Source organism: Brienomyrus brachyistius, chromosome 7 (assembly GCF_023856365.1).
Source record: "Brienomyrus brachyistius isolate T26 chromosome 7, BBRACH_0.4, whole genome shotgun sequence".
Classification (NCBI taxonomy): Eukaryota; Metazoa; Chordata; class Actinopteri; order Osteoglossiformes; family Mormyridae; genus Brienomyrus; species Brienomyrus brachyistius.
In genome coordinates, this window is record NC_064539.1 from 18,439,917 (window position 1) to 18,465,330 (window position 25,414).

At 41.2% G+C, this 25,414-nt stretch overlaps 2 protein-coding genes and 1 long non-coding RNA gene across 7 annotated transcripts in view; 2 read left to right on the top strand and 1 right to left on the bottom strand.

The window, feature by feature from the left end:
- Window positions 1-315: 315 nt before the first annotated feature.
- On the top strand, window positions 316-12,167 carry rad23b (RAD23 homolog B, nucleotide excision repair protein). Of its 3 annotated transcripts, none has more exons than XM_049021214.1 (10): window positions 316-552; window positions 4,501-4,582; window positions 4,887-4,966; window positions 6,623-6,834; window positions 7,215-7,270; window positions 8,447-8,574; window positions 9,017-9,155; window positions 9,451-9,578; window positions 10,795-10,953; window positions 11,413-12,167. In XM_049021214.1, exons 1-10 carry the CDS (start codon window positions 487-489, stop codon window positions 11,524-11,526), a joined length of 1,164 nt encoding a protein of 387 aa, XP_048877171.1. In that variant the 5' UTR covers window positions 316-486; the 3' UTR covers window positions 11,527-12,167. The 3 variants fall into 3 exon arrangements, with proteins under 3 accessions (XP_048877171.1, XP_048877173.1, XP_048877172.1); XM_049021216.1 differs by having other exon boundaries at window positions 6,668-6,834; XM_049021215.1 differs by having other exon boundaries at window positions 317-552; window positions 6,641-6,834.
- A 2,533-nt stretch (window positions 12,168-14,700) lies between these two features.
- Window positions 14,701-18,497, bottom strand: klf4 (Kruppel-like factor 4). Of its 3 annotated transcripts, XM_049021213.1 has the most exons (5): window positions 18,170-18,497; window positions 17,884-18,004; window positions 16,453-17,203; window positions 16,198-16,362; window positions 14,701-15,741 (listed from the first exon to the last, which is right to left on the bottom strand). In XM_049021213.1, exons 1-5 carry the CDS (start codon window positions 18,172-18,174, stop codon window positions 15,566-15,568), a joined length of 1,218 nt encoding a protein of 405 aa, XP_048877170.1. In that variant the 5' UTR covers window positions 18,175-18,497; the 3' UTR covers window positions 14,701-15,565. The 3 variants fall into 3 exon arrangements, with proteins under 3 accessions (XP_048877170.1, XP_048877168.1, XP_048877169.1); XM_049021211.1 differs by having other exon boundaries at window positions 16,198-17,203; XM_049021212.1 differs by having other exon boundaries at window positions 16,198-17,203; window positions 17,884-18,497.
- A 3,012-nt stretch (window positions 18,498-21,509) lies between these two features.
- The window catches only part of LOC125746775 (uncharacterized), a 34,828-nt gene continuing 30,923 nt past the window's right edge, over window positions 21,510-25,414 (top strand). The window contains exon 1 of the long non-coding RNA XR_007399049.1: window positions 21,510-21,723. This is a non-coding gene — a long non-coding RNA (uncharacterized LOC125746775). The remainder of the gene's footprint in view (window positions 21,724-25,414) is intronic.

Here is a 25,414-nt window from a genome sequence, read left to right on the forward strand (position 1 = left end):
ATATATATATATATATATATATAGAGAGAGAGAGAGAGAGAGAGAGAGGATTCCTAACCACATATTAAGATCTCTCTCAACATGGTGCAGTTCACGTGCACGTGCAAATCGATTGGGAAGCTGGTAAAGTAATACAAGGAAAACTGGGAGATGCCCGAATCTCCGCTGGAGATTCTCCGTCATCGGTAGAGACCGAATGGGGGCGTATTTGGAACAAAACAACCGTAGTGGCAGAAGGATTGTGGGAAAATCCTACGGAACACCGCGTTGTGTTTTAAGCGCAGTCGCAGAAAGTTCTGTCGTTCTGCGCGTGCGTAGTTGCGTGAGTCATGATAGGTTTGTTTATGAGTTCAGAAAAAGACAGTAATGGCGGAGGATTGTCTGTGAAGTGAGCGAAAATTGTCAGCACACTATAACTAGGAGTTTTATACGAGACGTGTAGGAGGAGAGAGTTCTTAGATTTTAGCGAACCCCGTCGTGGCCAAGATGCAGATCACTTTGAAAACCCTACAGCAGCAGACGTTTAAGATCGACATTGACGGAGAGGAGACGGTGAGAGGAGACGGGGGGAATCATGCGTGGTTTCAGGAGGGTGGATGGGACTCCCCGCGAAAATTGGCAAAAGTTAACAGAAATGTGTTTTTTTCATTTCGGGCGTCGGGTTACTTTTCCAAGTCCATTTTACGACATCAGTCAACCTTGTAGAGTAACTTTGCTACCACGGGGCGCAACCTGAAAGAATGCTAGCTCTCTATATGAAAGTTAGCAAGCTAAGTAGCTAATTAGCATTCCGTGGGGATAGTCTTCTTCATAGTTTTTGTCGCTGCTTTTACTCTTCTTTGTCAATTCTGTTGTTGTATCTGAGTAGTTTGTTAGCTGCTGCGGCCTGAAGGCTGAGTGTGAAATTTTGATGGGTCATACTGGACTGTTTAATGCTACATTGTTAGCTTGATTGCTACATTGCTAATGCTACTGTAATGCAACTTAACGGAACGTGTCAAAACGGTCGGTAACGCATAATTTCCAATACTCACGTTGCTGTGTAATCTTGGAAATATTTGTATTGTTTAGTGTGCAGTCTGGATTTATGAAACGCGTGGTTATTTTGCACTTATGACACTTGGGAGCGGCTTCATTAACGTTCATTAACTTCTCACATGGTCTGTAATACTTTGATAAGGATAAGCGGTTAGTAGGTGAAATGCGCAAACTTCTAACTGTTACAGCAATTCCGAAGAATGGGCTGCAGGTCTGATCAATTTCTAAATGCACAAAGAGTTTTTAACTTAGAATGAGAAAGTGAAGTTGCGGATTCGCGGGCTAGCTGAGGGGAAATTTAATTTCAGATATAATATTCTGCAGTCATCCTACATGACAGTTTCCAAAGATTTACGTACATGAAATCACAAGTTAGTCAAACATACCTGTTTCAACTACAGTACAAGTTAAGACGTATTTTTGTTTACGGTCAGTTTTTACATTATATTTTTGTGACTCGTATTTAAAAATTAAACGTGAGCTTTTAGAGCTGATGTACTATGTAAGGAATTTAAAGTCCCTGCAGAAAATTGCCATTAAAAGTTTTTTTGTTTTGTGGAATGAATGTCGAGCAGTATTTCCAGAATGAATGGGAGTCTTACAGTTTTAGAAATAGTTCCTTCAATCCCTTCAGTATATTTCGTGTTACCTAAATTGAAAGTGACTCACTGTCTGAGAAATCTGGCTTGGCTCTGGCTCTGATGGCCTAAGTCGTCCCATCGTAGAGCCCTTGTTCATAAAGCTGCTGATGGACTGCATGGGCATTGTACTGCTGAAACACCGGTGCTTATGCTAGGAGTAAGTCTCACAGCGGGATAAGTGGCCAGAGAGCTGCCTGTAGCCTTTTCCTGGCAGCCCTCTCCTTGTCCTACTGAGCTGTTACATTCCCCTTGTCCCTGACTTGGCTTAAAGGATTTGAGGCTCAGTCAGATTCCTTCTGAAAAGACATCATCAAAAAGTCATTTTTTGTTTACTAGCTATTACAGCAAAGAGTTAAAAATATACTAGCCTACTTTTGGTGTGGTTGAGATATGGTAACTAAAACAGCCATATTGTATTAAGAAATTCTTTGTCCAATTGTGTATTCATTGGAATTTTCTGTTGGGTCAGTCCATGCCAAATCAACCAGGGGCTCCATGGGCATCATTCTTGATTTTGATGAAAACTTGGTATTTTGATCCTTATAGAGAACACTGAAAATTCCCCAAGTTTTATTGAAAAATTCTGATGCAGTCCAAAGTTATGGCCCTTTCAAATTTGGGTGCCACGTCCCTTTTTTTGCACTCGTGAATCACACAGATAATTTGTAAGAGTTTTCAGGAGACTATATCTTCGCTTCTAAACATGCTAGAGAGCTGAAAATTGCGCTCCTGGTGTGCTTTTCCTGCTCTTTCAGAAATGAAGCATGCCTACTTGCTTTTTGCATGGACCGAACATGTACTCTTCTGCCTGTTGTGAACAGTGGATGATGACTTTTCATCTGAGCACGATACCTACAATTCACTCAGCAGACCACTGCCTCTTGTTTACTCCTCATTGTCACAGAATTGCATTTTAAGTGGTGTATTGACCCTAAGTATTTTTAGCTGTGAACTTTGTGAAGCTTCTTGCTCATGCCTTTGATTGACAGTCACATGATTTGCCTGATTTGCCTTTTATCTCAATCCCCTGAACATTATGGTGCTGGAGTATCTTTCATCCACTCTCTCCCTGAGTTTTGTAACTTCTTAATCAAGTGATTTGAGTATACAGATAAAAACATCAAACTAGAGCATGCACACAAATGCTTGTGACATCTGCCCTAAACTAATCATAGGGAAAGCATCTGGGTCTTGGCTGTGGATACTAGTAAGTAGTTGTTTATATTGCTGACTAGTTTTTTTAAGCTAATATTTATCAATTCTGATCATATGAATATGTTTGGTAAACCTGCCATGCAGTTTTCAAAGTTTCCTATGTAGAACTGAGTCAAATCAGAGTTTAAATTTCATAGGGTTCAAAGGTTTTTTGGTACATTATGTTTTCGATTAATAATTGACACTTGTAATTAAATCATGTTTGCCATGTCTGGTCCATAGATATATACAACTGTTTTAGCCAATACATTTAGCATGATATACCCTGCAGGATGACACATAACTCTGGGCTCTCATGCCCAGGGTCTGGTATCCTGCGGGATGGCACATCACTGTGGCATCTCATGCCCAGGGCCTGGTATCCTGCGGGATGGCACATCACTGTGGCCCCTCGTGCCCAGGGCCTGGTATCCTGCGGGATGGCACATCACTGTGGCCCCTCGTGCCCAGGGCCTGGTATCCTGCGGGATGGCACATCACTGTGGCCCCTCGTGCCCAGGGCCTGGTATCCTGCGGGATGGCACATCACTGTGGCCCCTCGTGCCCAGGGCCTGGTATCCTGCGGGATGGCACATCACTGTGGCCCCTCGTGCCCAGGGCCTGGTATCCTGCGGGGTGGCACATCACTGTGGCCCCTCGTGCCCAGGGCCTGGTATCCTGCGGGATGGCACATCACTGTGGCCCCTCGTGCCCAGGGCCTGGTATCCTGCGGGATGGCACATCACTGTGGCCCCTCGTGCCCAGGGCCTGGTATCCTGCGGGATGGCACATCACTGTGGCCCCTCGTGCCCAGGGCCTGGTATCCTGCGGGATGGCACATCACTGTGGCCCCTCGTGCCCAGGGCCTGGTATCCTGCGGGATGGCACATCACTGTGGCCCCTCGTGCCCAGGGCCTGGTATCCTGCGGGATGGCACATCACTGTGGCCCCTCGTGCCCAGGGCCTGGTATCCTGCGGGATGGCACATCACTGTGGCCCCTCGTGCCCAGGGCCTGGTATCCTGCGGGATGGCACATCACTGTGGCCCCTCGTGCCCAGGGCCTGGTATCCTGCGGGATGGCACATCACTGTGGCCCCTCGTGCCCAGGGCCTGGTATCCTGCGGGGTGGCACATCACTGTGGCCCCTCGTGCCCAGGGCCTGGTATCCTGCGGGGTGGCACATCACTGTGGCCCCTCGTGCCCAGGGCCTGGTATCCTGCGGGGTGGCACATCACTGTGGCCCCTCGTGCCCAGGGCCTGGTATCCTGCGGGATGGCACATCACTGTGGCCCCTCGTGCCCAGGGCCTGGTATCCTGCGGGATGGCACATCACTGTGGCCCCTCGTGCCCAGGGCCTGGTATCCTGCGGGATGGCACATCACTGTGGCACCTCATGCCATATATTGAGGTTCTAAGTCACAAAGATAAATGAAATGACCTCTTAGTCTCTCTTGAGGACCTGGAACCTGTATCACAAAGTTGGATTTCTGTTTAGCTGGATATTTTTTTGCATTTAAGATAGTCTGAGCAAAATGTAACTGAGCAAAGATAAAGGCCATATAAACTGCAGCACCTTAAATCCAACAAGTTATCCAGCTAACCAACAGATTGTTGCTTTTTTAACAGGTAAAAGCACTGAAGGAGAAAATTGAGAATGAAAAGGGAAAAGAAGGGTTCCCAGTAGCTGGGCAGAAGTTGATATATGCAGGTAAAACATTTTCAAGGGTCTGTTTGTGAATTGTAGCATGTTGATTTTGATGTTGACCACTACAGAGGTTTTTTGGATCATCTGTAGTCAGGGATTTTTATTCTCGGTTGTTTCTTTGAGTGTGCCAAAGAAAATGGCACCAAGTTGATCGCACTCATTAATTATTTGCTGAATCTTTTAGCTAAAATTTTTCTCCTTACCCAGTAGTGATGTGCAATGTAAATCTGTTGCTCTGGCTGATGTATTTTGTGTTTATGAGTATGTGTTCATTTTAATTTTTGGTTTTGTTTTTGGTTCTTTTGAGGCAAAATCCTTAATGATGACACCGCACTGAAGGAGTACAAGATTGATGAGAAGAACTTTGTGGTGGTCATGGTGGCCAAGGTAAGCAAATAAATGAATTAGAATTTTTTGGAGTCAGTAAATAGCCTCATCTTCTAAAAGAGCTAAATGCATATGCTGAAAAGAGTGATGGTGGCTGAATTGCATGTGAAATAATAATTATGCTTGCAAATCAAAAATATTCTTAAGACTAGTCATGTCAACCAAAGCTGCCCCTATGTATTTGACATCTGTGCTTGATGGAAGTATATTTCATTTTAAATATTGTATGACTGGGGGCGGCATGGTGGTGCAGTGGTTAGCACTGTTGCCTCACACCTCTGGGACCAGGGTTCGAATCTCCGCCTGGGTCACATGTGTGTGGAGTTTGCATGTTCTCCCCATGTCGTCGTGGGGTTTCCTCCGGGTACTCCGGTTTCCCCCCACAGTCTAAAAACATGCTGAGTCTAATTGGACTTGCTAAATTGTCCGTAGGAATGCATGTGAGAGTGCATGGTGTGTGAGTGTGCCCTGCGATGGGCTGGCCCCCCATCCTGGGTTGTTCCCTGCCTCGTGCCCATTGCTTCCGGGATAGGCTCCGGACCTCCCGCGACCCAGTAGGATAAGCGGTTTGGAAAATGGATGGATGGATGGATGGATATTGTATGACTGGTAAATTGATCATATTCTTAATACTAACCATTGCTGAGTGGCAAAAATGTTTTTGCACCACGTCATTTATGGTGTTTGCTGAAAGTGGCAAATTATTTCTGGCCCTTTATCAATGGCTCAAGCACAGTGTTAGTTATAGGGAGCGTCGTGTTGGCAGACTTTGGCTTGAGATTCATGCTCTTAATTACTAGTTGTAGTTGGTTGGTGGTTTTGTAGCTCTGGTGGACTATATTTAATTTCCTGCAATCCAAAAATTAATTGCTTATTTCATTCTTGGTTCAAGATTCGAGCACTTTATTGTCATTGTGTAACAATGAAATTCCTTTTATTAGAACCTTAAGACGCAGTAATAAATACAAAATATGGTTAAAAAAAAAAACAATACATTGTCCGAATTTAGCTTTTTTCAAAGGAGCATGATGGCTAAGTGTAACCTGTGTGTAACAGAAATGGGGGGGTAATGTTGGGTCACTGAGGATGGGGTGTCCTTCGCGCAGCATGGTAATATGTTGTCTAATGGTGGGTATTTATTGGAGGTTTTAGAAAGATTTTTCTGCCATTCAGAGATGGAGCAGTCAGACTTGAGAATGTTCCGACAGGTTATTTCAGAAGTATTCTCCTAATAATAGTGTCTTTCTGACAGTACTGCATGAAGGATGCTGTAGTACCTCGGATGATTATCATGTAACATCTGTTGCAATGCACAATATAACATTTACTGCACCTAGTGATTTGTCCGAAGTGGCTACCAGGTGGAGTGTGAACGCATGCATATGTACAAGGTAGAGAAGTGTACAGCTGGTTGAACACAACTTTTAGTACATTGTGCACGGCAAGCTATTATCTTAACCAGTTCATTGGCTTTTGCTTCTTTCATTGTAGCGGCAGTACTGAACAGAAGGAGTTTTTGCTCCCTATCAAAAATGTGGACCGTCTGTAGGCCCCCAAAGACTGGGTTGGGAAACAGATTTAGAGCTGTACCATAGAATAGTTGCATGTGTGTTAAAACTCTGGGTGGGATGTGAGAGCTCCCTCTAGAGTGTGCAGCTCTGTCTTCCTCTGCAGCCTAAAGCCGCACCCTCCACTTCCCAGCCATCCCCTGTTGCCACAACTGCTGGCTCCAGCTCCCAAAGCACTTTGGCTCCCACGCCAGCATCCCCCACCACTGCCGAGAGCACGTCTGACAGTGCTGACCAGGAGGAAAAGTCCAGCGAAGAGAAGCCCCCGGCCAGTGCAGCCCCCGCAGCTTCTCCTGTCAGGTACCGAAGTCTTTTTTTTTTTTTTGATGTTAAATATCACATCTTTAGTTGTATTGTCTTCAACGTGGTTTTGTAGTACTAAATTTTTATTAAAATATTATAATTATTAATAATGCAAGATCAACTGGATCGTGCTCAGTTACTGTGCAATAGAAAATTTGGCAAGACGTTTGGCTGCACTTCAGTGTTCAAAGGTCAGCAACTCGACCGACATCTAGGCTGCTGTTCTGCGTTTGTCATACTTCTGCCATAATTTTTTTTAATTACATTTTTTGTAGGACAGAAAAGGTTACTACTACCCGCCCCCCCCACCCCACCCCACCCCCCCACACACACACCAGCTTCTTGTTAATCTGTTGTCCCTTTCAATATCCTTACAGTTCCTCAGGTCTTGCGACAAACGTGAACATATTTGAGGAGGCCACATCCGCTCTGGGTAAATAGCTGCCATTTAACTCTGTTAAATTCTGCTTAGCAGTAAGTCCTAGCTAATATAACGTTGTGGGCTGTTTCTATAGTAGTGCAATGTACAGTATCCCCCCCCACCCCCGTATCCGTGGTTTCAGTGACTGCAGTTTGTTATTCATGTTTATCACGGTCCAGAGAAAAGTGAAATGTATTATGGGATGCTTTTTCATTGTTCCTTCATCCTTTGAGGGGTATAAAAAGCATAATTTTCATTGCTTCATCATCCTTTGATACATGGCCTATTCTTATTCTTCTGTCGTCTGTTGAGGATTAGGTTAAAATATCCATTTCATTTGAGAGAATACAATGCTGTACAGTGCTGTATAATGTATTTTATTACTGTATTTAATGTTGATGTCTTAGGTGCCGTCCACTGCAAGTGGCAAGATTTTATTTTATGTTCTATGTCAAAATCAAATCAGTTGAACTTTGGATGCCGCTTTGCATCTAGGTCAATCAGATATAAACTTCGGTTTCTGACTGGTAGGTTTGACCACATAGAAACCAAACCGCGTAACAATGAAGAGAAACTAATAGTGTCCCAGTACCCCAAGTTATTTAATGTCATCTAAAAATCATATTGAAAGTAAAGTCTTGCGAACCCATTGTGAGCTGTTGTAACCTTTGCCTGATTTTTGACCTATCAGCATGAGATCGGGTCTTTTTTGGTGTAAACCAACAGTAACCTATTTTGTTTCGAGCCGAAAAACACTTTACAATCACACTTGTTTTTAGAGCAATTGCTCTTTAATGACGTGATGTTCACCCGTTTGCTGCTGACCGCGAGAACAGGCAAGTGAATTTTTCACCTGGCACGTGGACGGCACCTTACTGTGCGTGATTCACCAATTGCCATATGCGAGCACACAAAAATCCCATTATATATGGGATCCATGGATTGCCCACGGATACGGGGGTCTACTGTAGTGACATTCAGCTTATAAATGGTTCGGAAATTAGCAACAGGTTGCATTGTGTTTGGAAAGGTACCAGGAAAAGACCAGTGTTTATACTGCTCAGTGCAATGTGTAGGTATATAAATGATTATGTAACAGTATGAAGTCACATTGGACAGAAGTGTCAGTTAAGCAATATGAAGTAGTAGTGATGGGAATGTGAAAGTTGCCTGTGTTCTGCCTCCCAGTGACGGGCCAGTCTTACGAGAACATGGTGACGGAAATCATGCTAATGGGCTACGAGAGGGAGCAGGTGGTGGCGGCCTTGAGGGCAAGCTTTAACAACCCCGACAGAGCGGTGGAGTACCTGCTGACGGTGAGCCGCCTGTCTGGACCACCCAGACGAGGCAGCAGAGTACCTGCTCACTCGCCGCCAGGAGCACCTTGACTTATCTGTGTTCGTGTTCTTCTGCAATGGGGTAGGCTCTCGTATCCAAAAGGGCCGGCGTGTGTGCAGCTTTGTGGGGTAACTTTTACGTCAGCTGTTCAAAGCCGGACTCGGCCAATCAGTCCTCTAATTAGTAATCTAATTAGGGAGCTGCTGCGAGAACCTGCAGACCCAACAGCACTTTCTGGATACGATTGACCATCCTGTTGACCAGCATATGCTGACAATACGTCAACTTATCCGCTGTCTTAGTTTCACTTTTACTTATTTATTTTTTGAACATTAAGTTTTCACACGGCACCTCTCCTCAAATGGCCGTAGATGGCGCTGTGCCTTTCGGTGTCTGTAGTAATGCTATTCTGTCCCTCAGGGTATTCCTTCGGAGGGAGATGGCAGCACGGCGGCCAACCCTGTAGTGTCTCCCTCTGGTGGTGCTCCTAGCGGCACCGCGGGCCCTGTATCGTCACCAACAAGCTCTGCTCCTACCCAGTCCGCTACTACTGCTGGGGGTGAGTTTCTCACACACCCTGAAGACAGAGCTGGGGATCAGAACTTTAACTGCTCTGGCACAACTGTCAGAAAATGGGGTCACCTGATATGCAGGAATGCGTTTTATCTCCAAACAGTATTGATGTATCCCCTTTTGATGTTAAACATTTCAGACCTGTATGTATGCGTTTCTGGAAGGTTTGGCAAGGTCTTGGTAACGTTAGGCCTGTTCTGTGATGCCACTGGTTAAGGGGAGGGAAGGGTTATTATGGACCTGTGTATTATATGATGCTTCTAATCTTTTTGATCTCCCAGCCAATCCCCTGGAGTTCCTAAGGAACCAACCCCAGTTCCAGCAGATGAGACAGATCATTCAGCAGAACCCATCTCTGCTGCCGGCTCTGCTTCAGCAAATTGGTAGAGAGAACCCCCAGCTGCTGCAGGTACCCAGTCCCAGTGTTTAGTACCAGCCGTGTGAGCGCACCGAGAAATGAGGTCATTTGTAGCTGACAGTGCTATCCCAGGCTTCTGCCCCAAAGTGGAGGTCTTTCTTCCCGGCTTTAGCATGAAGTTCCTTCTGTTTGGTTTTCTGCGGAAAGGAGAGCACTTTGTAATCCACTTCAAATCTTTAACGCACTTTGCTATATATATATATTTTTTGGAAGCCCGTGCTTGTGTACTCAGAGGGAATTCTGCCAAAAAGTCGAATTTCGTGTCTCATTTCATACATTCGCTCGCACAGATCCACTGCTGCTTCAGTAATCGAAATTAACACGTTTCATTCATTTCCTTGTTTGTTGGTCACGCTGCCATTTTCCAGTTGGACTGGTGGTGGCAGTGTGCTCTGCATGCTTTTATTATTTTTTTTCCTTCTAGCTAATCTCTTAAAAATGTCTTCTGCATATTTGATGCGTACATGAGTTACGTAATGTGATTTAAATTGCATTCTGGACTTAAGCCAGGGCGTTCATCTTAAACTCATCAGGGGTGGCTGCGGTTTAACGGTTACTGGTTTACGTCCCGGAAGAGACACACTGCAGTATTCTAGGACAGATACTTTAACCTGATTTGCGCCAGTAAAACATTCAGTCGTCTAAATATTCTCAACTGTAAACAAACAATCTCATCGATTCAGTAACAATGCTGAACAATACAGGCCTCTGGTGTCCAGAGTGTCTCTTCACTTCCAGTTTAGATTATAACTAAAATGTTTTCTGCATATTCTTTGTCATTTATTGACCTGATTTCCCTTATAAATGCAAAATATGAAAAATTACCATTCGTTTCATTACCTTGTTGAAATCCAAGAAATGGTTTCATTTAGCCGATTTGCACTATTCTGTTACCATTGAACGTAAACCCTAATCCTTATACTGCACGCTTGCACGTGACCCGCCTTTTTCTGTGATGGGCGGACTGTTCAGCTTCAGGCGTAAGTGTCGGTTCTTTGTGTACACTCCTAAGTTTGTGATTCGTGTTCTAACGTGTTGAAGCATCACAGCTCACCTTGCTTTCCTCTAGGTTTGCGATGCACAAATCGGTCCATGTGTTGGATTTATCTGACCTTATTTGTATCCATTTGTTCAAATGGCCATGAAATGTGGATTTTGTCCGGTGTAAATAATTTAGAGCCCTTAAGTGTTCTGGTCTCCTTTACAGCAAATCAGCAGTCACCAAGAGCAGTTCATCCAGATGCTAAACGAGCCGGTCCTGGAAGCTGGTCAGGGTGGAGGTGGGGGGGGCGGGGTGGCTGAGGCTGGGAGTGGACACATGAACTACATCCAGGTTACGCCCCAAGAGAAGGAAGCCATTGAACGGGTATGTAAATAAAGGGAAATGAACAGCGGTTTCAAGTAAAAAAAGCTTTTGTTGTTGGCAGAAGGTAGCGTGGTTCAGTTGGGTTTTTTTTGCGTCATCAATGACTATTTTACAAATACTTGTTAAAGGGTATCTTTATTTGTCTAGGAAAAAATAGGACTGGAGTCAAAAAATTAACTAGTTGCTGTTTTATATTGTATCATAAACGACGTTGGCCTTTCAGCTATTAGAAGTATTTAGCAGTATTGTGTCTCGTATTTGGTGTGGGGAAAAAAGGTGTTTTGCGTGCGTGTGTGTGTGTGTGTGTGTGTGTGTGTGTGTGTGTGTGTGTGTGAGAGAGCGAGAATGTTGAATGGTTACCTGACAGGTGCTGCTTCAGAAATTCTGTCTTTGGCAAATAAAATCGCAGTTCCATTGAGATGAGTGTAACCAATATCCTCCGCTAATTTCTCATTTCAGCTAAAAGCGCTAGGATTCCCTGAAGGACTAGTTATCCAGGCATACTTTGCCTGTGAGAAGAACGAGAACTTGGCAGCAAACTTCCTTTTACAACAGAACTTTGATGACGATTAAAGGGATCATAGAGTTGTTCAGCCTTTTGACCCTTTATGTTTGCCTTTACCTTTCCTAGATTTTACTACAGTGTATCTTGGTAACACCGGATCAACTTTTCTGTGCAAAAAAGGACCTGTTTATGAACACTTTAATTAATAAGCAAAGCCACCTCGCCGCCTCAGAAATCAACTGTGTGCAATCTGCTTCTTTTGCATATAGCTTGGATGCAATATGAAAATTGTGTAGAAATGTCTATCAGTTTAGGTGGACATGGGTAGTTCTTCAAGGTTGTTCTGGTCTTTTAATTCATAAATTTTCCTACTTAGATTTTTTTTCCCCCTCCCCCGGTAGAACAGTATAGTGAGTCTAGTACTGTTTACCATAGTGTACCATATGACAGTAAATAAGAAAATGTTTTCTGTTTTTAAACATTTTTAAATGTCTAAGCATACTGCATGCACGCTTAGTTTTCAGGTTCCATGGGAGAATTACAAAAACAAGTATTGCTGTGTTTTCATGCAGAATGAAGTGTAATTCATTCATGTATTAAACATTAACAGCATATAAATGGCTTATAGCAGGCATTGTTGACAGTTCCAGTTACTATGATTTACTGTTATTTTACAGAAGAATAAAACTTTTGAGCATATTTAAAATGACCATTGTTTTTTCAAAGTGTACATTCTTGAAAATGTTAGTTTTCCAATTTCTAGAGCTCAAGAATGTGGAATTTTAGTATTGATTCCATAGCTAGAACTGATGAAACACTGCTTATTAACATCTCTAGCTAATGTTACATGGCCATTTCAAATTTTGATTTATTGATTTTTTTTCCCCCTGAAAAACATGCTTTTGAACAGCTCTGAAACTGGCTGTGTAAGATTGCGTAAATGAGTTCTGCTTCATTTCCGTCACTAAGATTTTTCCTACACTCAATGCCATATGTTTTTTTTTTTTTAAGCATTCAGCTCTGTAGCCTAAATGCCTGTGTCAGATAAAATATTAAAATAAATTGAGTCATCTGCATTCCTGTTCAGATCGCAGTCATGTGCCTCAAGCGAACAGCTCCTCATCTTCTGTTCTCATCTTTTCCTAACGGATATAGCCTTGCACGCAGAGCTTTTTAGCTGAAACAAGACACATTTTACAGTGGATAACAATTTTAAATGCATTGAAAAACAAAGTTCTTAACCTGTTGGCCAAGTTTAACATGTTTCATCATACATAACTGATGTTTCGTTTCACTTGCTGTTCTCTAGCAGTGTTATGTCTCCTTATGAATTGAATCATTTGTCTGGATCAGAGTAGTAAGGTTTTGTTGCTTTTAGGTTTTATCGTATTAGAAAACGCAAAAAAGCATTCACAACTACAAAAGGAAAAAAAATTCTGCAACTAAGTTACAGGATTTTGCTTTGTTACATTTGAATGTGTTTGGAGGGTGAAAAGAAGCTTTAAAATGTGGTGTCATTTTAAAGCTGACCACCAGATGGCAGAAACTGCTTTCTGCATAGCTGGCTCTGTTTTTTTGTACAATCTCTCTTGGTAAAGGAACAGTTTTATCGTTATTAAATCCACTGATACATGTTAACATGAATAAAATTGTGGCTGGAATTACGGAACCAAGTTGAGGAAGCAGTTTTCCTTTAAAGGACAACTACAGATTTTTTTACTTGTTTCAAAGTGTGGCCATTCAGATTGTTTGTTTGCAAGTGTACATGTGTTAGTCCAATTATCAATCTTGGATGTAAAATATTCACAGCTAAACTGCATAAATATGCATAGCAATAATGATTAGCTAAAAGGCCACATGTTCCTTTAAATTCAAAGGTTGCCAATCCTTCCTCCTTCAATGCCATGTAATTTTCTATTGTCCTAAAGGGGGCAGTATGACTACACCATTCTGCTTTTTTTTCAGTTGAAAGCTCCCTTTCAGGTGAATGGTGACCATGGGACTCCTTTATTGAGGAAGAAAGTAGGAGAGAGAATTACAGCAGACTACAGAAAGGTTAAAAGATGTGATCTGAGCCTTCATCCAGTTCTGGCAGGTGTGGTTTGTAACAGTCCTGTTCTCTTGTTCAGGAAAGGGAGAATTCAGCGTATTGTTCTAAATACAAAGGTCTGTTCCTGTGTTTTTGTTTGCTTTTTTCTTACTTTTGTAAAAGTCTCCACTAGCCTCTCGGTATGATTTAGGATGTGGAGGATTAGGTTTTGTGTACCATTTTCCTCCTAAGACCTCAGGCTTTGAGGGTGGTTACACGATGTCACTCAGTTGACATTCGCTATATAGACGTTGCCATTTAATGCACAGTTTTAATAAAAATGAAAAGGTAGCGGGTCCTTTCATGAACTAGAGGGTATTTGACTGTGACAAACATTTCTCTACCACACACAAAAAGCAACCATGTTTTTTAGATGTGGTTGAACATCATTTCAACATCAATAGGAAGTGGTATAGAAGCAACCTGAAATATCTTCAAAAGCATACAATTGTAGTTATACCCTAAAAATTGGTTTAAAATGCAGCTGTGTATATCAAACTGATAAAAGAATAAAAATATATATCTCACTTTGGATTAAGGCAACCGCTAAGCAATCAGCTATGATAAATACTCTCTGAAATGGCTTAACATCCTTCGTGATATGTTTAGCATGCCTACCTCTAGATTTAACGGCTCAGAAATTGTATACAAATGATTAATCAGGAGTTCGAATCAGATTAAATGACACAGCTAAATGTCATCCAATAGTATCTCTTGCTTCAGATTTCTTCACTCTTGTGTATGAAAGGAGAACACCATGGAAACATGACATCTTAGAAGTATATTTGTCCTGAGCTTTTTAGATAAAAGCCTAAAAGGCCCCCAGGCAGTTTCCCCATTATTCATGAGAGAAATTATATATTCTTCTTTAAGTCATGGATAATAAAACAAAACAATGTAGCCATAAAAATAATACCACATGCACATAATGCCATCTAAAATCTGGGAAATTATTTTCATATTTCTCATCTTTTACCATGTGTTTTAATGTTTAATAGGGACAATACAAAAAGATATAACAGATATCCTGTAATTTGATAGCTAATAATGGTATTTATCCAACAAATAGAAAGCAAAATTATTAAATGTGTGAAACTGGCAGGTGTAAACACTGCCTATTGAAATGTAAATAAAATATACAGAACCATAAAGGTTAAAATGTACCAACATTTAAATAAGTTTTATTTGATGCATAGTGTTGTGATAATACTGTACATACAAATTCCAGCTTCAATAGAACATTTATTTACAAATATACAAAATTAAGCAGATTATATTATTTAGTGTTAAAAACCTTTGTTCAGACTATTCTCTCAAAAATGTTCCATATAAGACATTATTGCACTTTGTAACCACAGTGTAGTGAAAACTGACATCACTGCTTAGAAGTAAAACATTCACCTGATTGTTGTCAAGCATGTGGAATAAAACTTTGTAAGAAACTCACAGATATCCATATGGCACTTAAAAAGGGCCAAGCTTCCCAAAAGCATTCAGTGGAGTTTGGGTGAACTTTGCGCCGTGTTCCTCTCTTAGCCCCCTCCTTAGGTACCATAAATACGCAAGTCACTAAGCACCATCTTGTAACTTACTTTAAATGATTTTTTTACCCAAACTGAATGGCCTGTTAAAACAATACAAAATAGATTTTTAATACAATGTTGCACAGTGTGTTCCAGAAGAGAGATGTAATTATGAAGGTTGAAGGCCTCTTTGTTACTGGTAATCTTTTTGTATTTTTTCCCCTGAAATTCATAGATTTCCAGTCATACTTTGGCACTTGGTCCTCCAAGTTTTGTCTGCGTCGGGATAATCATTCCAGTTAAGTCCCAGGGAGTAATGATAGATCTCAAGAGTCTTCTGCTGGTCACTGGAAGCCAATGACATCACCTGCTTTTCAAGCCCTAGTTGTCAGTTGTTTTGTCATTGACGTCAGCGTGTGTCGCATGGCCGTAGCTCAAAGGCAGTGCACAGTATAAAGTCCCAAATTTCATTAGGTTTTACCTTTCTGAGTAGTCTTATAAGTGCCGTTTCATGTGCAGGGCCAAGTGATCTGACCTGGAGAAGGCCCGCTCACATTTTTGACACTGGAAAGGGCGATGGCCGGTGTGTTTCCTGTAGTGGCGTGTAAGTTCATCTGAACGGGCAAACTTCCAACCACAGCCCTCCCAGTCACAGTGATAAGGCTTCTCTCCTAAATAAAAGAGGTTCATAATAGAATCATGTGGAAATGGACAGCTTTTACCATTGTGCACAGCCTGCTCTACATAGTATCATTTTTGAAATACTGTCTTCTAACTGGTTGTTATACATCAAATCTTTGTCTACTATTGGCTGCTGACTTCCAACTGCCAGCTTCCCTATATACTACTAAAAACATCAATGCCGTCGTCATTACTGTCATGCCGTGAAATGAACTTTAACTGCTCAACTCGCAAGTTATCTTTCAAGGAATTTGTCCACTTATCAGGTATTTGAGATGCGGGACACCATTTCCCCCCATTTCAAAGGTGTAAACATTGTTCCTACCCCCACCTAAATGTATAAATTGGTTGAGACTGATTTCAAATTTTCAAATGTATACAAACAAACTATTGTTACTACTATTCCTCGCTCGACTGACGGGGCCCTTTAGGTCGGGTAAGCCTACCTGTATGAGTTCTGTGGTGCGCTTTCAGATGGGAGCTTTTGGTGTAGGTCTTTCCGCAGCCCGCATAGTCACACGTGTGTGTGGCTATTCTTTTCCTGGGCCAAGATCGGCGCCCTCGCTTGGGTTTGGGCTCTTCTGGCAAAGATTCTGCCGGGGACATGAGCTCTAGGGGTGAAGAGGGTGGAGTGAGCATAGCCTCAGGTGGGCAATGGAGAATGCACAAATGTTCTTCAAAAACACTTAGACAGGACTGACCTTGGTACTGCAAGGATGGAGGCGGCTGGAAGGGAGGGTAGCCTGCGGGGACATGGTAGCTCTGGGGAAGAGGCAATGGCGAGTGACTTATAACCTGAGAAGAGGGGTGATGGTCTCTGCTTAGTATGTCTTCTCCTGATAGACGGGTGCCCACCCTTGGATGGCCGGGGGGAAATGCGTGATGCTCAAGATGGGCTCTTTGGCAAGTCCCAGAGTGTGAGTTAATGCCAAGGTGTGGATCTATTGGTTGGGTAATGGTGCAAGTGGTAGGGTTCTCCTTCTTTATCCTATTGCAAACGAAGGGCAAAGACGACTCCAGAGAAGGGCTGGTTTTAGTGACACTGTGGTTCTGGCTATAGTCCGCTATGTCCATGGTAGTTTTGACCACAAACTTTCCATGTACGCTGGTTGGTTGCAGGTATGCAGGATCCAGATCTGGTCGCATAAGTTCTGCCACAAAGCCCCCTGAGGGGGGCATGTCATTGACGTCGGGGATGGCGTAGAGGACATCACTAGAAGTGCCCTGAGGAGAGGGGAGCTGATAAGGAGCTGGGGAGGGTGGTAGGTTTTGAGAGTTGCTGGCGATGGTTTCCTGTTGCTGCTGTAGCATTGTGTTGGAGAGGATGAAATCATAGTCCAGCAAGTCTTCGGGCTCCTTTTTAGCCAGTCCTGCCAGGATCTCTTCATCGGGACAACTTCCACCTGAAGGTGTGTAGGGTCTCTTTAAAAAGGAGAGCTCTTCCTTCCATCTCTAAGAATAAAAAGATAGCAAGATGTTTTGATCCAATTACTGCAGCAGCTATTACTATGCATTTTAAAAATTTATCTAAACACTTCTTACCTATGCAAACCGATGGATTAGGTCAGACTACAACTTTTAGCTATAGTAGCAATCTCATATATTTTTCAAAGAATTAGGTATGACTTCACTTATTCTTTTAATCTCTGTCACCTAATCTAAAAGGATCAATGACAGCTAAATAAGTTCTCTGTCAGTATTTTAATCTACGTTAGATGCTGATCCTAAGGATTTAAGGTGTGTCCGTCCACCGACAGTATTCGGCGACCAAAAAACTTTGTTATATCGCCAGGAACACATGGATTTTAATGGGTTTTTAAAGACTTGTCATTTTCATTGTAAATTCGAAGTAATACTCAAATAATAAAGTAGAGCGACGGTTTAATTAAAAAAATATGATCCTATAAAGATAATAGAATATAGAGTATGAAACGCTACAGGTAGTCAACGCCCCTGTGGCTGACATTAAGTGAACAACGTCTACAAACAAAATGGCAAAGCCGAATCCTCTCTATTAACGTGAAATACCACGTCGTAAATAAATAATCATTCTAATAATAATAATAATCCATGCATGCTACTTAGCCATTTTTGTACAATTTAACACAAATGGATCATCTGAGCATACTCACTGAGTTGGCTAACCCCGGTCCTTTCGATTTATTCTTGACAGTTGGACTACTAGCAAACGTAGATATTGACGGCAAAAGCGTACCGCTTAATGCCATATCGAAGTCACTTGACGGCGGCTGCCTGCAAAAACACAGCAAAATGTAATTTTTATTCTTCAAAAAAAAAAATGTCAGGTTATAGCAAATAGTCTTCTGTCCTCTCAAAAGTTACCCGAGGACCGGCGAAAATAACAGCGCTGGATGGAGAAGAACAAAATGATCTTCTACACCAAATCCGAAAACGCACCTCATCAAGGATTATTTTTATTTATTATTATTATTTTTTTTTTGCTTATAATTCCCCCTGCTGGATGCAGCCTTTGTGTGCAACAGAACACTTTGACAATGTTCTTCTCAGTCGCTCCGAATGACACCGGTGTCACTGCTGCAAAGGCGACACATGAAGCGGATCCGAAAGGAAGGAGGCCGCGGATCTGTAACGTAAAGCGCTCAGAATGCGGCGACTCTCGGGGAGGGATTCCCTGCCGCTGCGGATGCCGCTGCCATGGAACGCGCTCGCACGGTAACGTCAAACCCAGCGCTAGAGCGCGTGAATGGGCTTCCCCCGACTTTTAAAATCATCCCGGGGACACGCCTTCCAGTAGCCATGGCGACGGGACCTGGAAAAACGAAAACACGTGACGCAAAACCGAGAACACAGGCAGCTGGTTTTCAGCGCAGGACGGAGGGAGGGAGAGGGGGAAGGAAAAAAGGGATGTCTCTCTAGTTACTGTTTGTATCTAAACAGCACGATAGCAACAAAAGGGGCCTCCGCACGCGGCGTGTTTGCTTTTTATTCACTGCTAATGTGGAAGAACCGGATCCTCGCGGACTTATAGCGAGATAAGGCATATAGGCAGGTCTCCACCTGAAGCCAATGCAATCGTAGCTTAATGTCCATACCAACAAGGCGTATTTTTCTTTTAACAATAAACGTGCGCAATCTGAAGACGTTTTGGTTTATGTTTTGAAGCTGCTCGTTGTTGTTTTACCTGTTTTAAAGGTTATTTCTTTTGGTTTTAGTTGCATTGGTGAGGCATGGGAATTTGTTGCGAAATGCGGAGGGAAAGTTCAGATCGGTACCTGGCTAACAGTTGTGTACAGTTTTAAGATCACATTTTCATAGCCTGGCGTTTAAGCGAAGTTCTGCACAAGGACCAGCACTATGGCAGCTTGTACTAATGCCTGCAGACATACCGTCAACAACGACATTAATCATAACGTTTTATTTATATTACATATTTTTCGGTTTCTGTTTTTCAACAATATACAATACACATATGATCAGCCCTTTTTTTCATTTTGGGTGGGAATTAAATACCATAAAAATTACATTACGATTAAGGTGTGTAGCAGTTGTGTTAAAGCCTTTAAATAGCTTCTGCTTTGCCAAGAAATGTAAGTGACACGTAGTGTATTACGTGACCTCTTTGTCTACATTACAAAGCTTTAACTGGTGATATGACTTTAACACGAGGTGTGTCAATGACTCAGAGTCGTAAAGTTTTCTTATTAGTATTCTCATTAGTGCTCACTAGTTTATGTGTTAAACCAGTCGCTAATTTTAACCGATTACTAAACCTTATTGAAATCATTTCTTAGATTTAAGAATGATATGCAAAGGGGTACAGCCTGTAGTACCGTTACCCTGTTGGGTCGGTATTAAATCATCACAAAAGCATCCTGTCGTTTGAATAGGGATAAAGTAAGTTTTTCTTAATGCAGAGAAAAGCTGCAGTCCCAGGAGAACAGTTGATAGTGTACATTTGAACACGGCACAATACTTAAATTGTTCCAGTGAAATATCAAACTGAAACTATATGTTGCATTGTATAAAAGCATTAGCCTAGGTAACATAACAATGTGTTGGATGTCTTTGTTTTTAGCCCAAGTTCCTCATAAATTGAAATAATAATAAAAAAAACAATTCCTGGGTGAAAGTGTCTTAATTGTTAAGGGGAATGTTTCCCTTAATATTCAAAGTGGCTGCAGGAAACCCCACAAAACGATCAATGAATCAGTGAGTCTGCAACCAAATCAAAGAGTGAATAAATAAGGAGCAATTCTAGAATTTTTATGCTTAGGGGGGCTCAGCCCCCAATAAATGAATGCATTATGAAGGTGCAATTAATGTGATGTGTGGCTGTACATTTTTCATAACTATAAGCGTTTGGATCTTTGAATGATTTTGGATAAAGTTGGCACCTGTAAATTGGTGTAGACCTGCTAAATACTGTTGACGTTTGCCTATGTAATATATGTGTACAACAATTATGCAGTTATTTTGCAATAGTTATTTATATGATTGGTCAATAATTGCCCAGAGAATTAATACTTTCTGCATAATCACATGCTTACATTTGCTGCAGTGCGTAAGCTGTCTGGTAAGCCTAGAACTGAAGTGTTGATTGTTGTGCAAACGGTGACTCCAAATTGGCTGTAAAAGTTATTTATACAACTTATAAAATATTGAATATGTACTCAAGCTGTTTTTGAAGTGGTGTGTGCAGTGTTTGTATAGTGAGCTCAAGCCGACATAAACCTATCCCATAATTAGAGGTATCAGTTAAAAGTTTTGTGTTAAGAACAAACACACAAAAGTCCTGTTACATCAGGATGCAATCAGAAAGGGATTACTTACCTTGATTCTTTTACATATATATCCTTCCACTGAAGATAATTCACTTGCCGATTGTGGTGGCATTTTGCTATAGGACTTTAGCATTATATATAGCATGGTGGGTTAGGGGTTAGCAATCTCTGCTTTGACTCCAAGAGAATGACTGTATATATATGCCCTGCAGTGGACGGGTAACCCGGCCCCGTGCTGCCTGGGAATAGGTGCCGGCAACTTTAACCAGGAAACCTGCTCAGAAGATGGATGGATGGAAGCAGAAGTTAAATTAAAAGAATTTCACAAGTCAGACAATTTTTTTTCTGAAAACTTACATGAATTTCCTATCTAATACTGATGTCATCATCCTTGGTTTACTTTAGTATCAGAAAATCGATTATATAATTTAGATCATTTTCTATCCATCTTCAAACTCTTTATCCTGGTCAGGGGTCACTGGGGGGCCTGGAGCCTATACCAGGCAATGTGGGGCACGAGTCTGGGGTCTGTACTGAATAAGATATGGACTGGTATCTTATTCAGTCCAGACCCCAGACTTGTGGGGTGGACTTGTGATGGACTCACAGGTCACATATACACTTGCACTTATACACACAGTCATACACCATGGGGAATTTTAAAGACACCAGTTAGTAAATCAGACTACGCCCAGAGGAGACCTGTGTGACACATGGAGAATATGCTGTCCAAAAAAGGGGTTCCAACCCCCAACACTGAGCTACCTTCTTATTCCATATACACTTACTGTCCACTTTATTAGGTACACCTGTTCAACTGCTTGTTGAAGCAAATATCTTATTAGCCAATCATATGTCAACAGCACAATGTATAAAATCATGCAGATAGAGGTCAGGAGCTTCTGTTAACCTTCACATCGAACACCAGAATGGGGAACAAAGGTGATTTAAGTGACTTTGAATGTGACATTGGTGATGGTGCCAGGTGGGCTGGTTTGAGGATTTCAGACACTGCTGATCTGCTGGGATTTTCACACACGACCATCTTTAGGGTTTATAGGAAAAAGGCCGAAAAAGAAAAAACATCCAGTGAGCAGCGGATCACTGGGTGAAAATGCCTGGATGGCGGAGGTCAGAGAAGAATGGCCAGACTGGTTCAAGCTGATAGAAAGGCAACAGTAACTCAAGTCACCGCTCTTTACAACCAAGGTATGCAGAGGAGCATCTCTGAATGCACAACACGTCGTGCCTTTATGCAAAAGTAGAAGCATATGATTCACGTGAAATGTGTTCGAATTAACATGTCATTTGAAATTCTTGTACTTTATCAGAAATCCTTGGCACAATCTTTTTCACTATAACTCTCTTCTGTTGCTTTACACTTGACATTTTAAACCACACCAATGAACTACCTCAAGCTGAAAAAATGTTTCAGTGTCTTTTGTCAGAAAAGAATTATTCTTTACTTCCCTGCTTTAAGGATTACTCCACTGAATCACATGCCATTTTTGCTGTTAACATTAACATCAGAATTATCAGGCAATGTTAATGTATGTATACATTTTAGATCTATATTTCAGAAATCGTTTCATATGTATAGAGAACTATGATTTTGCTTGGTGACTGTAACATTTGGCAAAGTTGCAGTAATTTCCAGCTCAGTCATACTCAAGAAGCAAAAATGGCACAATTATCAAAGGTGTGATGAAATTTATGACAAGGAGTAGGGTCACCAGAGAACTGGTGTCTCGTATAAAAGAGCAAAGTAGAGAATTCTTTGTTTACTATAACAGAATCACCATGCTGGAGCATTTACCTCATTTAGTGCTCAAATATAAGTACAAATTCTCAACTTGGAGAGCATCTTGTGTTACTAGTTCTCTTAAAAAAATCTATTAAAAAAAATCAAGTACACTTTCACATTATCTAAAAATAGTTTTCACTGCCAAAAATAGAATCTAAGGAGGGTCATTTTGAGAACATAGCTTTGAATGGCCGTGCTTTTGTTTACAGGAAATGCTCTGCCCTGGTTGTCTTTGAATGGTTCTGATGCTTTTGTCAGATTTCCTGGAGAACATTCAAATGAATGTCTTGATACTGGGGCCTTTATTTCATTGTTCGACATGCTGCTATATAAATTATGAGAAATACAGCGCTGTGCAAAAGTCTTAGGCAGCCAAAGAAAATGCTCTTTAAATAATCTTTATCTTGGTGTAAGACTTTGCTGTTATGCCTGTCAAAGTGTGTCAGCTTAGCCACTTCAAAGCCTCTGCTAAAATCACCTCATTATTTGCTGCAACCATCCATGTGTTTTTCGACTCGACCACTCGCACATCTCGCATAGCTAATCAATATCTCATTGACGTTATTAACTAATTAAGATAATTAATTAAGTGAGCTGGTGGCGAAATTTAACAAATACATGGAAAGGCCCCTGCGGAGAGGTTTGGGAACCGAAGCTGTGTTCATCTAGCCGTCCAGCAAGATATCAGTGACTTTTTGGAAAAAAGAAGAATCTTTTACTGGATTTTATCGTGTTACTCATAATTTGTTGTAATGTCAAATTATGTTTTTGTTCTGAGCAAATGTGCACTTACTGCCTAGATAAATAGCTTTAAACATTTGACTGCCTAAGACTTTTGCACGGTAATAATGCCTAATTCAACGAAACACATTGAATTATTATTTATCTGAATCCGATTCTTTGTCAGTGTTACTATATTTTGATAATCCTTGATAATCCATCTTCCATCAGCATATCCAGTACAGGGCTGTGGAGTCTAGAGTCCCTTTGGGTGGAAAATGAGTTGGGGAAGAGGAGCGTGTTATATGTTGTGAGAAAGCCGTCTTTTAAGGGAGGTCAGGAACCTACCTGCCAGCTTTGGGAGGCACTTTTAAAACAAGAACTTCTAGTCATTTCTATTTGAAGCATTTCTAGTCCTAATCTGTGGATTCAAATTTAAAACTCAAAGACTCAAAGAAGTTTAGTTTATTTGCATTTTTCACAGTATTTTCTTTTTTACTGTCTGTTGTTTCTTAGGATTACTATAGGTGCACTTTGGGCAGAATTTGGGATTGGACGATGGCGATGTCCATCAAGTCATAACACAGATTTGATAGGTTAAGGTAAGGGTATACATATTGCCTCCTTGTAATTTGATCCATTTCTGATGTTATAGCAATGTAGCATAGCAGACATAGTTTGGCTTATATAATCATATAGCTGAATCGTAAGGGTGTAACGACAGGACCGATAAGTGAACTTTTTGGGTTGCATCTTCTGTCAGCTGCTTAATAAGAAATGAAGACATATTACAATACAATCATTCACCAAAGTCATTGGTGGTATGAAAGAGATTGTTCATAAAAACAACATGCGGGATCTTACAGGAAATAGATGAAATAGCACGACGAGCAGATGGTATGCATTATGCATTGACAGTACATGGGAAGGGTAAACAAGCCAATACTAATTACAGTTTTTTCCAGTCCTGTGGTTTTGGCACTGTATGTGACAAATTTAATTCCTTCTGTGACTCTTTATTTTCATCAAGGCACCCAAGGGTGACTAAGAATTTCTGAGGAAAAAAAAACATTTCTAACAGTGGAAATCAAAATGAGCATCAAGTAAACCACCTTAAACAATGATCTGTACGAAATATCTTTATTTTAGGATTTTAAAATGTTCTTTGCTGAGTTTCTAAGTTTTAAAATGCTTTTTCCCTTCTTTTCAGCTAGAAAATGTGGTGACGCTTCACATTAACTGCACCTTCATAATGCATTCATAGAGCATTCATAAGCAGCGTGTAAGTACACCTTAACATCATAACACACCATAACAGCTTTAATATACATTAATAGCAAACATTATAAATGTATAATCATGTAATGATTAATTAATTAATGTATATTGAAGCTGCTGTGGTACGTTATGGTATACTTACATGCTGCTTATGCATGGTCTATGATTGCTTTATGAAGATGCAGTTAATGTAAAGCATTGCTGTACATCTTTTATAACTATACGCATTTGGATCTTTGACCTTTGGATGAAGTTTTCTATGTAAATTGGTGTCCATACACGTGACAAACAGAAAGGATGCGCATTTGCTCTTAGATTTCAGGCAGGAATAATCCAATTGCCCAGTCAAATAAACAAGGAACAAAGTAAAGTTACTCTACGCTAAATCTCTACAAATCGGGGCACTTGGCCAGTCCTTTTTATGTTGGGTGTCTGATGAGGGTCCCCTGAGCCCCAAATGATTTGTTTCGCTCAGATGATTTAATAACCATGCTCTCGGTTTGGGAATTCCATACATCATAACAGTCCGAGTCCAGGGCTGCGTTTCCCAAAACCTTTGTAGCACTGCGATCACCATAACTACAGAGGGAGAGAATTCGCAATGACGCCTCTCGTACAGATTAGATCTCAGGGCTGAGCCCCTGATGTCATAAGATCCTAGCAACGCCCCTGCTGTGTGACTGAAGAATAATATAAATTAAGCAAGTGGACCTTTTTAAAGAGCCCAGAATTTAAAATCCAAATGTGATACTCTTTGCATTTTTCTTCTTTATTTTGTCACTTACCCTGAAATCTGTTAATAGTCATGAGAAAATAGGTGAATCATTAAACCTATTTAAAGTAGAGGAACACAACGCGACTTTTAAAATGAAATTGTGTTTTTTTATTGCGTATATATTGTGCTACATTGACTAAAATTATTTCTGTCATGAGAACTAGTGATTTCACTCTTTTATATGATCAATCATAACGTAGTTGTAATAGGAGCAATAACAGTAGTATCCAAGATGCTGAAAATGTTTAATCAAACATTTTTATAAATACTCATAACATTATGGGTTGCTTAGATTATCTAGACAAGTGTTTCCCAACTTGGTC